This window comes from Nothoprocta perdicaria, unplaced genomic scaffold (genome assembly GCF_003342845.1).
Source record: "Nothoprocta perdicaria isolate Ctin4 unplaced genomic scaffold, notPer1 scaffold_17, whole genome shotgun sequence".
Classification (NCBI taxonomy): domain Eukaryota; kingdom Metazoa; phylum Chordata; class Aves; order Tinamiformes; family Tinamidae; genus Nothoprocta; species Nothoprocta perdicaria.
Window position 1 is genome coordinate 4,968,297 of NW_020454871.1, and position 14,377 is coordinate 4,982,673.

The 14,377-nt window shown below is 56.9% G+C and overlaps 2 protein-coding genes across 2 annotated transcripts in view; one reads left to right on the top strand and one right to left on the bottom strand.

Annotated features, from left to right (window-relative positions):
* ARHGEF6 (Rac/Cdc42 guanine nucleotide exchange factor 6) overlaps positions 1–4,674 on the top strand; it is a 32,816-nt gene extending 28,142 nt beyond the window's left edge. Inside the window, exons 18-22 of the mRNA XM_026035951.1 lie at positions 273–366; positions 1,312–1,401; positions 2,180–2,279; positions 2,373–2,427; positions 2,604–4,674. Coding sequence (XP_025891736.1) covers positions 273–366; positions 1,312–1,401; positions 2,180–2,279; positions 2,373–2,427; positions 2,604–2,744 — 480 coding nt within the window. The 3' untranslated portion in view covers positions 2,745–4,674. The remainder of the gene's footprint in view (positions 1–272; positions 367–1,311; positions 1,402–2,179; positions 2,280–2,372; positions 2,428–2,603) is intronic.
* A 2,495-nt stretch (positions 4,675–7,169) lies between these two features.
* On the bottom strand, positions 7,170–10,801 carry CD40LG (CD40 ligand). The gene is made up of 6 exons (XM_026036003.1): positions 10,655–10,801; positions 9,411–9,548; positions 8,946–8,991; positions 8,767–8,814; positions 8,481–8,543; positions 7,170–7,537 (listed from the first exon to the last, which is right to left on the bottom strand). Exons 1-6 carry the CDS (start codon positions 10,799–10,801, stop codon positions 7,170–7,172), a joined length of 810 nt encoding a protein of 269 aa, XP_025891788.1.
* Positions 10,802–14,377: the final 3,576 nt, after the last annotated feature.

The window sequence follows — 14,377 nt, forward strand, 5'->3', positions numbered from 1 at the left end:
TCAGGATGCTAGTCAAGGGTTGAATTGGCTAAGGACTGTGTCATGTCCCAGATCTGCAGGGGCAATTCCTGCTGCTATTGCAGGGAGCAGAGGTCCCCTGTGTGGCACCTGGGGAAAGTAAAAAGCATCCTTTTCCCCAACTTTGTCACCGTCTGCTCTGTAGTCCTTTTGTGTCGTGCATAACGTGGATAGCTGCGTTCAGCCTAAGCTGCTCCTTCGTTGTTTAAGCTGCCTTTGGTTCTGTTTAAATACAGGAGTCTGTTTCTCTGTAGGATTCTAGCAAGAGTCCAAAAACAATGAAGAAGTTTCTTCCAAAAAGGAAAACTGAGAGAAAAGCTTCTGATGAAGAGTTTGTTATTAGGAAAAGTAAGTGTTGAAATTTTCTGTTCTTTGCTGAGGTTTCTTCTGTTTGTTCAGTAGCTTCCATGGGGCTTTGAGAGCCTCCCTTCTTGCAGTAAATGATAAGACATATGAGAAGTTTGCAGGCCACTGCTCACGGGAGGTGTTTGGAAGTGGTGGCTACGGAGTGTCCTGGCTAAGGAGTCAGGGAGCAGCTTCCAAGCTGCTAAAAGCTGCATTAAAAGCACATCAGCAAACAGTGGTGGAAATGCATCCTGGAGAGTGTAGTAGACATCAGAGAGAGCAAGGTGAGAGCTGGGACAAGCTCTTATCTCTCTGTGCCACCAGGTCCTGCCTCAATTTTCATAGGGCACCAGGCAACAGAAAAGGTCTCAGCCGTGTGGAGGTGCTCGCTTGCAAAGAAAGTCATCCTGACACCTCCCTGCAGTCCGTTTTGGGGAAACCTCTGGTGGGTTTTATGTGAAAGCCTTGGTCACCTGGTGAGCTGCTGCAGTACAAAAGCTGGAGGGCAGTTTTCTCAGTGAAGAAGTCAGTGCTGATGCAGTTTGAAATGAGGCCTTGCCGCTTCCCAGCCCTGCTCGGTACCACATCTCCTGGGTGCACTTATTTCCTCTGGGAACCCCTGCCAGGGGGCTGCTCTGCCTGCCCGTCCCCAGTGCCCCCTCAGCCAAAGCAGCCCTGGCTCTTGCTGAGACAGGCAGCGGGAAGAGGGTTTTCCCACCGCTCAGTCACAGTGTGCGGTGCCACAGGACACGGTGTGCAGTGCCACAGGACAGCACAGAGGCAGAAAATGCCGAGGAAAGGAAGCTGAGAAGGGAATTGGGCAGGTTTGCAGAGACAGTGTCAGGCAGGGCAGTAACAGGTTGTCAGTGAGGGGAGTTTGGAGCAAGCGCTGGGGCACGTGGAGCAGGGCAGTTGCTTTCAGTGCCAGCTGCTGCCTGTGTTTGCCAGGTACTGCTGCGCTGGAGGAAGACGCTCAGATCCTGAAGGTGATCGAGGCGTACTGCACCGGCGCCGGCTTCCAGCAAGCCCTCACCTCAGGTGGGTGCACGGCCACACTATTTAATTTTTCTGCTCCGTCTTCCGCGGTGATCACCCCTCTGGGAAAGCACAGATGGTTGCGTTGAGCAGCAATCAGGCTTCTGCTAGGAAACTGTGTGGTATTCAATCTTCAAGATAAGGAAGCTTCACCTGCCTAGTGGTTTGTTTGCCATTGTTTTTCTTCTAAACACAGAGAATGAGTAAGTAGGAGGGTAGATGAGACGCAGCTACTTCACCGGCACTTGTTAGGAATTAAGCAAACCTAGTCAGTGCCTGTGGCTGTCAGCATGAAAACCTGATGGTAATCTCAGGTTGCATATAGCTTTAGAAAGGAAACATGAATATTATCTCTCAATCAGCCGCGTATTTAAGAACAAGCAGCTTCATAAGAACCCGGCTATCTAACATCTTAAACTCTGGAAATAAAACTATTTATCACCACTGCCGAGATGTCAAATTAAATCAGTGAAATAGTAAATGATGGTGCATTTAAAGATGGGGGGGGCATCGTTCTTCCACGGGCTCTTGACCCCACTCGGATGACTTCGTTTATAAGTAATGATGTTGCTTTAGATGCACTGAGCATTCTTGCAAGGGTTTCGCTCGCTGCTGCGGCTGCAGTTCTGTCCCTGGCGTTAGCAGCCGTCCCCTGCTCGGCTCCGTCCCCGCTGCATTTTCTGGGCTCGTGTAAGGAGCTGCTGGGGCTGCCAGGTCGAGGGCGCCGTGCTCGGCAGGGACAGCCTCTGCTCTCGTCCTCACGGGTAGTTCTTGCACCCAGGCTCCCGCAAAGACTCCATCCCCCAAGTGCTGCTTCCCGAGGAGGAGAAGATCATCATAGAGGAGACGAGAAGCAACGGCCAGACTGTGACGGAGGAAAAGTAAGCGAGGCTGCTCTCCCCTGGCACGTTGCCTTGCTGCTTGGGGGAAGGACGCTAAGAACTAAGTTCGGGGGGGGGTTCTTGTTTTTGTAGGAGCCTTGTCGACACGGTTTATGCACTGAAAGATGAAGTCAAAGAACTGAAGCAGGTAATCCGAGTGGTTTTTTTGTGCGCTGTGGGTAGAACCAAAGCCAGCCAGACCAGCACCTCGGTGCTCAGGGGTGTCACGTTTGGCCAGGGCTGAGGAGAAGCCCTGCAGATTGCAGAGCCCAGAAGTGCCTGGGCATTAGCTGCCTCTTTATCCCTTCATTTTTCCCCTGACAGGAGAACAAAAGGATGAAGCAGTGTTTGGAGGAAGAGCTTAAATCGAGGAAAGACTTGGAGAAGCTGGTCAGAAGGCTGCTGAAGCAGACGGACGAGTGTGCCAGGGAGGACACGGGCCGCAAGTCGTCTCTCATAGCCTGAGTCTGGGAGAAGCTGCTGCCAGTGGTGTGTGACCTCAGGTGTTTTTCGGGAAGCAGAACTGGATCCTTTGCCTCTTTTAGCTCCTTATTTCGTTGGTTTGGGGGATTTTGTTACCAAAAAATAGGTCATAGAGGAAAAAAAATTTTTTCATCCTATCAGGAACTCAAACTCAGAAACAATCACAAGCGAAGCGGTAAGCAAGCGGTCCACGATTCACAATTCATCTGCAGCAACCAATACCTCATCGTACCTGCTACCGGGAGCAAATACAAGCTCTGCTAATCCTCACCGCTCAGAAAGTGTCTGGCAGTAGTTTCCTAGAGAGGAGGTGTAAGCACTTTTCAATGTTTCCATTCTTTTTAAAAGCTCCGGTACCTATTTATTGAATGAAAATGTTACTGAGTTGGCATTGAGCAGAGGCCAAAAGCAGCGTGCTCCTCTTTGCAGATGGTCACGACTGGGGAAGCTTTTCCCACCCACTTTCTGTCTCCCTGCTAGCTGACTGTAGCGAGCTAGAGCCCAGCAGTCCTGTGCTTCCCAGTGGCCTTGGTGCTGGTGGGAATGCGCCGTTTCCATGCAGCCGTTCCAAGTCCTTGGGGAGGTGGCACGCGGAGCGCTTGGGCGAGCGCAGGGAAGGGGTGTTGCACAGTACTGCCTCCGAACAGCTCACGATTGCACATCAGGTACCTGCTGCTCTGCCCCAGGACTTCTTCTGCACGATGGGCAACTCCTGCACCCTGCTGCATTTTCACTTGGAGTGTCCCGGTGGTGTCTGAGTTGGTCGTTTTGCAGTGCTCCCCCTTGCAGTACCTGCTCTCCTCCCTGCAAAACGCAATCACCGCTTGGCAGAGTCCAACCCACCCGTGCTGCTTCTCTGCTCTCCGTGGCCACTTCCATTGCCCCAAAGGGGCTTGTTTTAGGAAAAGGGAACTTTCTCCCGGGATAGGGAAGGCGTTTGTTTCTGTTGGGACATTTCTGGGGCAATGACGTGTACCACGCCTCCGGATCCCTGCACAGCTCCTCAAGCACAGCACACAGGCAGCGTGCCTGTCAGGTACCTTCATCTTGTTTGGTGTTATACCCTAGTTTATAACGGGTGTTTTCCTTTCCTCTTAGCAGCGTTATAAAAATAATATTCTGTTAATGCTAGACCTTATGAATATCAGAGGGCAGTGTGGTCCTAGGGTATGCAGACACACCACAGCTCATTACACAGACCAGTATATTATTCATGAAGGATAAAATAGAGGCAAGAGCTGCAACCTCCCTCCTTGTGATTAAAATTCAACCAGAACGTTGCAAATGGTGCTTGGGGAGCACCGCACTCCAGAAGCATCACAAGGATTTTAGAGAGCATCAGCTTTTAATTCTAAGCTGTTTTGGGGATGGAAGGGGGTTTTTCCTGCTCTGGCCACCCTTGCCATCCCCAGAGCATGGCAGCCGAGTGGCAGCTCCCTGTGTCCCCAGCTGGGCACGTGCTGGGCGGGTTTTGGGACAGCAGCCTGGGCTGCCGTGTGGGTTAATCCTGCGCTGGATGGTGTCACGTCGCTGCTGGCGCTGGGCTGCAGGGGTCGGGTTATAGCCCCGGTTCGGGGGGCTTTGCGCGGACACCCCGTTAACGCGGCCGAGCCTCCCAGCATCACCCTGACACGCAGCTCGCGGCGCACCCGGTGCAAGGGGGCAGATCCAGATAGATATATATATGTGTGTGTGTATATATATATGTAGGATGCATGTGATGGAGGACACTTGGGATCAAGCGTTTGTCAAGAGCTAGAAGCCAAAAAAGACAAGAAAAAAATATATAAACTAAAGGAAAAGAAGCCATGCCGGATGGACAGCAATGTTTCCATATTTACTTTGTTTACAGCGCTTTGTAAATACGTTCCAGTGAGTCTGTCTTTAGCTGGATGTCGTCAGCTGCCTTCCAGTTTACCTTGGTCATGTAGGTTTATTTACTGTTACTACTTATGCAAGGTCAACTTTTCTAACACGTTTTTATTTTGAACAGTTTTTTAATTGACATTTTCAACAAATAAAGAAGGACAAAACTCGCTTCTTAGCCGGCCGTGCCGCTTCCTTTGTTTCCGGGCCCCGTTTTCCTTGCTGGTTTTGTTCACGAGGATCCGTGATGGGGAAGGGGCAGCTTCGCACCGCTCGCTCGCGTTCGGGACCTAAATCACTTCCTGCTGCTTGAGGGATTTTTTTTTTTAATAGTTTGTGCACATTTTTGTGGGGGGATTAGGTGTGGTGACAGGATTTCCTTTGGTCTACCGCTTGGACAAGACCTCTCTGCACTCTGGTGTCTTTGAAGTTTTGGGTAGCACCGCGCTCGCCGCCGGCCCGCGAGGATGAGGATGAGGCTGAAGGCAGCTGCTCTTCCCTGCCGCAGGTAGGAGGGGAGCCAAGTCCTGCCTGGGGGCCCTGTGCAGGACTGAACAATAGTGCAGCAGCATTAGGTATGTATACACGCACCTCACACACACACACACATATATATAATGGTATATAACATATGCATATGTCCTTATGTATGTATATATAATATGTATGTGTATATATGTTTTTATATATATAAATATTGAAATATATATAAATATATATTTATTTATGGAAAATAAAGGGAGCAGAGCCAGCACAGGGATCGAGCGGGTCCCAGGTGGGCAGTGGGGTCGGGGAGCCCTATGGGGGCCCATGCGGCATCTAGGGGGGCTCAGCACCCATCTTCTCCAGGGCTTTCTAGGAATGTCCAAGGAACAGGGGGGCCCTGACACCCCAACAGCAGCAGCTGCCCGGGACGGGGAGCGAGGGGGATCCCCCGGTTAACGCTTGGAACAGAGCGGCTGCCCTGCGGGAGAGGAAGAAGTCGACGTACGAGCGCCCTGCAAGTTTTCCGAGGGCTTTGGTACGTGTGAGGCTCTGAGCAGGGGCCCGGCAGGAAAATAAAGTTGCTCCGGAGAAAGCGGCTGCCTATGGGGAAGCTTGCAGCCTGCCGGGGATTTTCCCCCGGGTGTTTTTGAGGCCGCGCACGGGCAGCGTTTTCCCTTTGCCCATGACTAAGAGCAGTTCGGCTCCCGCGGTTTTCCTGACCCTGAGAGGCACCACATGCACTTCCCTCCGCTTTGCATCCCGCTGCTCCCATGCGGCTGCTTCCCTCTCTCCCCGGTGCTTCCCCCATGCGGTCCTGATGCTGCCCTGGGTGCCCCTGCACCCTCCCCATGCCCCTCACACCCTGCACATCAGCCTGGGCAGACGGCGCTCAGAGGGTGCCCTGTCCTTCCCAGCGAGTCCCACACATGGGCAGCGCATCACAACCCAAATTCCAGCCTGGAGCTAAGCAAATCCTAAGGATTATCTGCATCTGAGAACACTTGCAGCTGCAGGTCTGGTGATGGACAGCATTATTTCCCGATTTTGCACTCAGATAAGTGGTGACCGCTTCCACCTCAGCACCGCTTGGCACCTTGGGGTGAAGAAGCGAGGGGTGCGTGATGTCCTCAGCTCTGCTGAGCTCGGGGCGGGCGGGCAGGGAGCGCCCGGTGCCCCTGCCCAAGGCAGCCCTGCACAGCGCTGCTCTCCCGCAGCTCCAGGAACCCCCTGGCTGTGTCCTCCCTGGAACAGCCACAGGCCGCTCTGCTCGCACCTCTTGGAGGGCTGAGAGCAGGGCGGCCGTTCCTGACCCACACTGGTGCTTTCCTGCTGCTGAACTGGCCCCAGAGGAGGCCCAGGTTTGGTGACAGCGGCCCGTGCTCCTCCACGGGGCAGTGACGGGACCCAAGCTCTGCTCTGAAGCCGCTCGGCCCTGCACTGCAGGGAGAACTTGAGCCGAGCTGGCGCTGCGCGGGGCAGGGAGGCTGCTGAGCTCGGCCGAGAGGAACGGGTGGAAAAAGTGGGGTTCTCGAGCGCGAGCTGACAGTTGGGATGGCAACGATGCATCACCGGCCGTTACCACGGAAGGACAGTGTTCTGCTGATTGATTCCTCTAGAGGAGACGTTCCTAAGCCTTTTAATGTTTTTCCGTTGCAGTTTTGCAAGCAGATTGATACAGGAGATAGGTGCAGCTCGAAGCTAGCTTAACTGGAGCACTCTAAGATGTTCTACATTTTGAGGAAAGAAACCCTTACGGAAGGATTTGCTGAAGAGCACTCGTGATGCAGCCGGGGCATCCACCCTACCCTGTCTGTGACGGGGGGATCCGGAGCGCCTGCCAGCAGCGCCTACAAAACCAGCAGTGAGGTAAAAAGGCAAACACTGAAACACTGACACCATCAAACTTGGTTCTGTTTCTGTTCGGGGGCCCCCGGGCCCTCATTAATAAATAACACAATATACAAATTAAGAAACGAGGCAACAAAGACGCTGAGGAACATAAATAGGGGAGAGAGGGAGAGGCCCTTGGCTCTGCCAGGGCGGCTGGGCCCCCCGCTACAGCTTGAAGATGCCGAAGTAGGTGCTGCCGTGGCTGTAGTTGACTCGCGTTGAGTCTGTCACGTTGACGAAGACCATGTCGCCCTCGCGCAGTTCGAACACGCCGCCGCCGCGGACGGACTGCAGGTCGCAGAAGGCCTGCGACGTGCTGTGCGTGTCCAGGCCCTTCAAGAGGAGCCGGTCGTCCTCCTTGGGGAGGTACAAATAAATATAGAGGGTGAAGGGGGCCGAAGTCGTGGCCTTGGTGCAGAAGCTGACTTGGGCGTAGATGTAGTAGAGCCCCGCTCTCTCCACCTTCAGCTTGCCCTCGTGGTAGGAGATGAGGCTGCTCGTGGGCGCGTAGCCTGTTTTCCTCCACTCTAGCACTGCGGAGGGAGAACACGGCGGGTGAGCCGGGGGCCTGGGGGGACACCCCGCGCCAGCGGCCGGCCCTGTGCCCGTGCACCCCGGCTAGAGCACACGTTGTCCCTCCTCCCTCCGTCCGGCCCCTCCAGCTGCCGCAGGAGGTGGCACTGGGCCGCGGAAGCGCCCACGTGAGCGTCCCACGGGGTTTCGCGTGGCCAACGCGGCCTCGGAAGCGCCTCCGACGCAAAGTGGGTGCCAAGCGGGGCTGTCCCCGGCCCCTTGCCGTAGCTTTGGGGCACTATGTGTCATCAGAGCGTCTCAGGAACCAAAACACCTGCTGGAGGCACTAGGACTGGTCAAGTACAGAAGCAAAAACCCCTCGTTGAGCTTGGCCAAGACCATGAAGAGTTTTTGCACCAGTCCGGAGAGACCCCTCTGAGAGGCACCACAAAGGCCGGGGCAAGGGGTCGCAGAGCCCCATCCCCTAGAGCTGTTTCCTCCAGCCCCGCGCTCCAGGCAGGTCCCTGCGTCGCAGCTCCAAGCCGTGCTCGAGCAGGGAGCTGCACCATGCAGCGAGTTGCTCACTTTGATCTTATCTCAGGCGAAGCTTTGCATGGGGAGCCTGCGCTGGGGGGAACTGCTGCGTCAGAGGGCGAGAGAGCAGCTGCCAATTCCTGGCAGCTCCTCCAGAGTGCAATCAAACGTGCTCAGGTTGAGAAATGCCAGCCTCAACCTCGCACACATTCACTCTTGCACTGGTGGCTGGAGCCTCCAGCTCAAACTCATCTGTGCAGTGAGTTGCACGGTGCACAGGCAGCCAAGGTTCGCCTGGTGCTTGCAGAGCCCAGCTGGGAGCAGGTGCAACCGGCCAAAATCGGCTTGGAACTGCTAAAGAGCCAAAGGGACTTGTTTTGGATCCAAGAGAATAATGAGAGCTTGGCTCCAGATGGAAACGTCTCCTACCTGAGACTGCCCTGCTGTTCATGACCCCGGCCAGGTGGGCTGCAATCGGCTGCCTCCTCTCCGCTGCAACGGGAAAACACCAGCGTTATTCCTGCCTTGCCGTCCGCCTTGGGCAGCCCAGCCCGGCCCAGCCTCCGCTATGGGACAAATCCAGCCCCTGGGGACCCCCTGGTCTTCAGATCCCCTCCAGCCCCAAGCAAGACATGAGCCGGCTCCGCTCAGCCCTGATGTGCCCGGCATTCCCAGTGGGAGCGGTGGGAGCATCCGTGGCAGCCCCGTGTCTCACCTGCCGCCGCCGTCTCGTTCTTGCCCTTGGAGTGGGAATGCTCGTGGCCTGCAAGAGGAAAGGGTGGATGTCAGTTGTGGGGCCGTTCCCACTGGCTTGGGGAACGAGGTGCCAGGAGCAACCAGCGCCGTGGGCTGCGCTGTGCCCTGCAGCCGCGGGCGCCGGGGGAAGCTCCTCACCTGTCTGCTTCTCAAACTTGGGCTGCTGCTTGCTGCCTCCCCCGTCCTGCAATAGCCAGAAAAGAAAAGGAATGACGCTCTGCAGCCCGAGGTGGTTCACAGCCCCGAGGTCCCCAGTCCCTGCCAGCCAGCAGCAGTGGCAGCTAAGGCTGCTGCACAGGCAGTAGAAATCCCCTTTCCCGGACATTTAAAGACAGTGCGCAGGAGACTGCATCTGCTTCCCAGCAAGTCAAGTCTGGCCCTTTTGGGATAGCTGCAGCTTCCGTCCCTACAGCGGCCGTGGACATCCCGGTGCCGCTGCAAATCCGCTGCCAGCGGCTCTGCCGGGGCTCGGCACCCTGTACATGGGGCTGGCGGGAAGCAGGGCTGCACTCACCCATGGGGAACATTCAGCATTTTGGGGAAAAACATGGAAAAAGGGCACCCACGAGCTTAAACAGAGCTCGCCCTCCCAGAGCCGGCTACCTTGCACTGGAGATCCTGGAAGCTGCTTAGAATCTTATCGCAGTCCAGCAAGGTGGACCTGTGCCCCTCCGCCGTCTGGCACTTCTGCACTCTGCGCAGGAAGACGTAATCTTCGTTTAGGCTCAGCGTCTCCTCCATCTGCGGCGAGGCAAAGCGGGAGGCTCAGCGGGGCCGGGACCCCAGCGAGGAGAAGCCCCCGCGCCAGCGTGAGGGGCACCCAGGCTGCCCGCGCGGCTGCCACGGGCAGGAGGATCCCCTGGGACCCCAGGCAGACCCTTCCCCTGTCACCCCCTCTGTCCCATTTTCCCCTCCTCCATCTCCACAAGGCAGGGGGAAAACGTTTTCCTGATGGTGTTTATGGGAACGGCAGCGCGGCAGCCAGCGGTCAGGGGCTGCATCCAGCCCCAGCTCCTGCTGGCTGCACCCGGATCAGAGCCAGAGGGACCAAATGACCAACGGGTTGTGGCTGAGGGGTCCCAAGGGCTTCACATTAAGAAAGAAAGAAAGAAAAAGAACAGGAAAAAAAAAAAAAAAAGAATGATGAAAAAAGGAGTTTTCCTGCTCTGCCGCAGCCCCTCTGCCCCTCCTTGCTTTGGGGCAGCTCTCGCTGGGGTTCGCTGACCACCGCCGGGGCACAGATCCCACCTGGATTTCAGTGTGACCCGAGGCGTCCCGTTTATAATGACAGCCAGAAAGACCTTGTCTTTGTGCCTGGGACACAGGGAACTCGCTCTGGGGCTCACGTGCGTTTAGTTGCTCTAAGCGGTAGCCTCTTTTTGGAGGAAAATAGTTCTAAGTGAAGGCTCCTAAGCACGGCCTAAGCAGCCACGGCAACCTTTAAAACAGCTCTTTGGTTTTGTACTTTTTGGTAAGGATTGTCCCAAGTGTGAGGCGGGATAACTGATAAAGGGTCTTCAAAAAAGTATCCTGATCCGCTCTTCTCTTCCCAGGGCATAAAGACAAGAGCTGAAGTGAGTTGCCTGCAACTCCATTGCATGAACACATTTTTAAAAAGTCATTTCTGGAGCTTTCTCGCCTCAGTGCCACAGAGCTGCCGACTCCCAGGACCAGGAGCTCCCCAGACACCCCGGGCACCTTCGTGCACGGAGCAGAGCACGGGAGCCGCAGCCGCCGCTCTGCACCAGCGTCGCCTCGTGCCGTTTCCATCCCGGTTTGTACCGGGTCCCCCCGCACCCAAGGCAAATCCCAGCGGTGACCACAGCGCAGGGGCTTTGCTTCCTTACCTTGTCCATCTTCATGTGCAGATAGAGGCAGAAGAGCGTGGTGCCGATGGTCTGCGCCACGACGAAGGCGGCGAGGAAGCCCACGAGCATTTTCATGGTGCCGGGTGAGGGGCTGCTGGGCGCCGCGGGGCTGTAGGGCTCGTTCATGCTCCAGGCGGGCGGCTGCGGCTGCGGCTCCGTCTCCGCGCGCGCCGCTTGCGCCGAGCATGAGAACTGCTGGCGAGAGCCGCGGCGCGGGGCATACAGCGCGCAGCAACCTACACTTCCTGGAAAAAACCCTTCGTCGTGGGGACGTTTGTTCACCACCGTCTCCCACAACAAAAAAAAGGTTGCTTCAACTTTCTTTTCTTGTGCACTTCCATGCTTTTTCCTACCAGAAGCAGCTAGAAATTCTTATTCCGTGTATTCATAGTTGCCTTCGAAGCAGTGCGGGCTGCACCCCGGTGATTTCTTTTCTTGCCAATGAGTGTTTCATGGTTGACGGTCTTCAAGGAAATGAAGACCGGCTCCATGTGCAGGACTGCTGGGCCCAGTGCGGACTGCCGGGGCTCAGGAAGCACGTGGAAAGCTGCTCCTTCCTCGGGAGGCAGGAAAGGCTTTTTGGCTCTTCTGCCCCGGGGAGGATGAGGCTGCAGCTGGGCTCAGCCTAGGCTAAGGCTGTGCTGGCTTCTGGCCTTGTCTCCTAGCCCACACGGGTTCCTGCTGGGTGACACTGGGTGCTCCTGGAGCATCCAGGAGCCTCGTGCGGGCCTGGCCTCCATGCCTCTTGATGGGCACCAGGACTTTGGGTCCTGAGGAGCCTCTTGGCACTCTGCCTGGAGACACAAGTTGGCACCCAGGAAGGTGCCTCTGCCTCCAAGCGCGCACCGATGCTCAGGCTGTCTCTTCACTTATACATGTGCCTCTAGATGGATGTACAAGGAATGGAGAGGGCTCTCACAGCCTCTGGGTGCTCCTGCCCAAACAGGCAACCTCTGTGCAGTATCGGGCACCCTCAGCCCTGTGTCCCCCTGAGCCTCTGCTGCTGCAGCCAGCGCGGAGGCGGCAGTGGCCTCGGCCCCTGCCCGGGCTTGGGGCTCCTCGGGGCTCACACCACGCGGACAGGGACCTGCAGCAGCTCCTCCCCGCTGCGGCAAGGAGAAGAGCTCCCGTCCTGCAGGCCCGCAGGAGGAGAACGGGCCCGAGCACCCGCCGGGGCTGCACGGCTGCCTTAGCGGCACTGAGCAACCCAGCACGCAGGGCTGTTTTGACAGCAGCACGCTCAAGGCACCGCTCTTATCAGATGTGCGCAAGCCGGGAGCAGGCGGGTGCTGCCGGCAGCGCGGGGTGCTGAGCAGGGGCAGCCGGGCGCCCAGCACCGCAGGCGCGCGGGGCCTCGCCGCCGCCCGCTCGCATCCTGTCCTGGTGGTTAGGGCGCGCGCGGCTGCAGAGGCAAGCGCGGGGAGCAGAGCACAGGCAGCTCTGCAACCAGCCCCTGGCAGGGCACCGCGCTCCTAAATATAGCGCCCGAGCCACAGGCGTGTGCCAGTGCCTCGGCCGGGCAGCGCGTGCGGCCGCGGGGCCGTCGTGTCCCGCGCGTGGCAGCGTCGGTGCAGGCTGGCACTGCTGGCACCAGGGCACTGCCCTGCACTCCTGCCTTGCATGGGCTTCCTAGCCCACCCCTCCATGCTGGCTCTGCCAGCTCTCTAGGACGGGACTGGCTTCAGGGCCGTGCAGAGTGGCATCCCCAGCCGTGGCACCTGGCAAAAGGGGCTCCCTTTGGTGTGAGCTGGCCTTTGGACCCGGTGCTTGGCCAGAGCCTACAGAGCTGCAGTGCAAAGGATGAGCTGAGGTGCCAGCTGAGGGCCAAGGCTCCCTTCCCTTTGACCCTGCAGCTGGCATTGTCTTTGGGAACACCGAGCCTGACCGCCTTGAGAGGCTCGGAGCTGGAACGAGGCACAGCCCCAGCACAGGCAGCTTGCCACCCTCAGGAGGTCGCAGCCGCCCAAAAGGAGGCCACAGGCCACTCTCCTCTCCCACCCTCCAGGGCCGAGCACCGTGGCTCAACCACACAGTCTCCATCAGCATTTTTTAAGGCTTTTCACCGTTTCCTCTAAAAGTAACAGTCATATTTGGGGAAACTCTTTAAATGAGAAACAAGACAACACGTGTAGTCATTACTTAGTACCTTCCCCAAATCCTGAGTACCAAGGTGTGAAATGTGTGAAACCACAGCGATGAGTCGTGCAGAGAACTGCAAGTGAGGTTTTGCACAGATATTCCTAAGCCCTGGCTGTCACCCGCACACGAAACTTATTTGGGGCAGCTTCTGGATAGCTGCCGGTCTCCGTTTCACCGAAATGAGAAGAGCCCGTAAGCAGCGGCGGAAACCCTGGTGTTCCGCTGCCACAGAGCATGCACCTTGCCGGGGAGGCCGGAGTGGGGGCTCCCACCCGCAGGGGCCGGCGAGTTTGATGTGGTGCCCGGGAAAGGCTCCCGTTCGGGGTGCCCGAAGCCAGGAGGGCTGGTGAGCGCGTTCTGCAACGAGGAAACTGGGACTCGCTCGTCATTAGCGCCCTGACGAACAGGAGCGGGTGGAAAATATGACACGGGGGATCCTGGCAGGGCCACGTCAGGGCGGGGAGGGCAGCTCCCTTGGGAGCTCCCTTGGTCATCCGGCAGCAGAGAGCCCACGGGGAGAGAGCAGGGGCTGCTGCGTGGCTGGCTCTTGAGCTACCGCGTGGCCCAGGGAGCGTGTTCTGGTGGCCCTGTCTGCCCACAGAGTCACCTCGTGTCCCCACAGTCTGCAACAAGGCCGACGGCGGCTCCAGGCAACGCTGTGCTTGCTGCTCCTGGGTTGTGTGGCTGCTGTAGACACCAGTGGGAGCAGAGCAGAGGGGCACGTCCCTGGGCAGAGAGGGATGTGGTTGGCAGAGACGCTGGCAATGGCAAGATGAGGAGAGGCTGGAGCAAAGTGCCTGCCCGGGTGATGTTTTGCAGGGAAGGTGAGGGCTGCTCAGCGTGAGCCCAGGCCCAGGAAACCGACAGGTTACGGCTACGTTCGGAGGGCTCGGAGCTCCCGCCACGGCTCTCCATCTACCCGTGAGCCCCAAGCCGCACGGTTCCTACAGCCAGCAAACCGCCGGGTGAGACGATGGGAAAATGTGATCCATCGCTTGCATTCCTACTGACCTAATTGTGGTATTTCCGCTGATCAGCAAGTTGCCTCCGCTGCGCTCGGCCCGCAGGGTTTTGTTTACCGAGAAAATATCCGGTTGCCTGCACCGGTGCTCTGCGAACGCCGCAGCCCTGCTGAGCTGTAAGGTGAAAGCTGATGAAAAGAGAGTGATTTTTTTCTGGGCGCTCTCTGCGGTTTTGGAACTGGCTATTTCAAATGTGCTTATCCTACACATTCTTGACAATTAATGAAGTTTGGGTATTGAGAACAATACACTCAGAAAGAAGATTTGATTCTGAGTCACAAAAGGCCCTTGCCTACAGCGCCGTGGGAGGCATTCGGAAGGGAACCTGTGAGATCTAAATTAGTCCCTTCAGCACAGGACTATGGTCAGAAGGAAAAATTGAGCTTTCCATGTTTTGTTGTGTAGTTTCTTTCGGTTTTCCCTCTCCTGCATCCACAGATATCTAGTGTCTCCAGGATTAAGCTTGCCTATAGAAGGAGAGAACAGATCTAGCCAGAAACCCACAGCAAACATCACCAGCATCCGCAGAAAGGTTACAGCG

What these genes read in the sequence shown, in the direction of transcription:
- CD40LG (XM_026036003.1), bottom strand. Translation starts at nt 10,801, where the DNA reads ATGAACGAGCCCTACAGCCCCGCGGCGCCCAGCAGCCCCTCACCCGGC. An exon ending in TCCAGGATCTCCAGTGCAAG is followed by an intron (nt 8,992 to 9,410) that starts GTAGCCGGCTCT and finishes TGGCTATTGCAG; the next exon opens with GACGGGGGAGGCAGCAAGCA. An exon ending in GAACGAGACGGCGGCGGCAG is followed by an intron (nt 8,544 to 8,766) that starts GTGAGACACGGG and finishes TTCCCGTTGCAG; the next exon opens with CGGAGAGGAGGCAGCCGATT.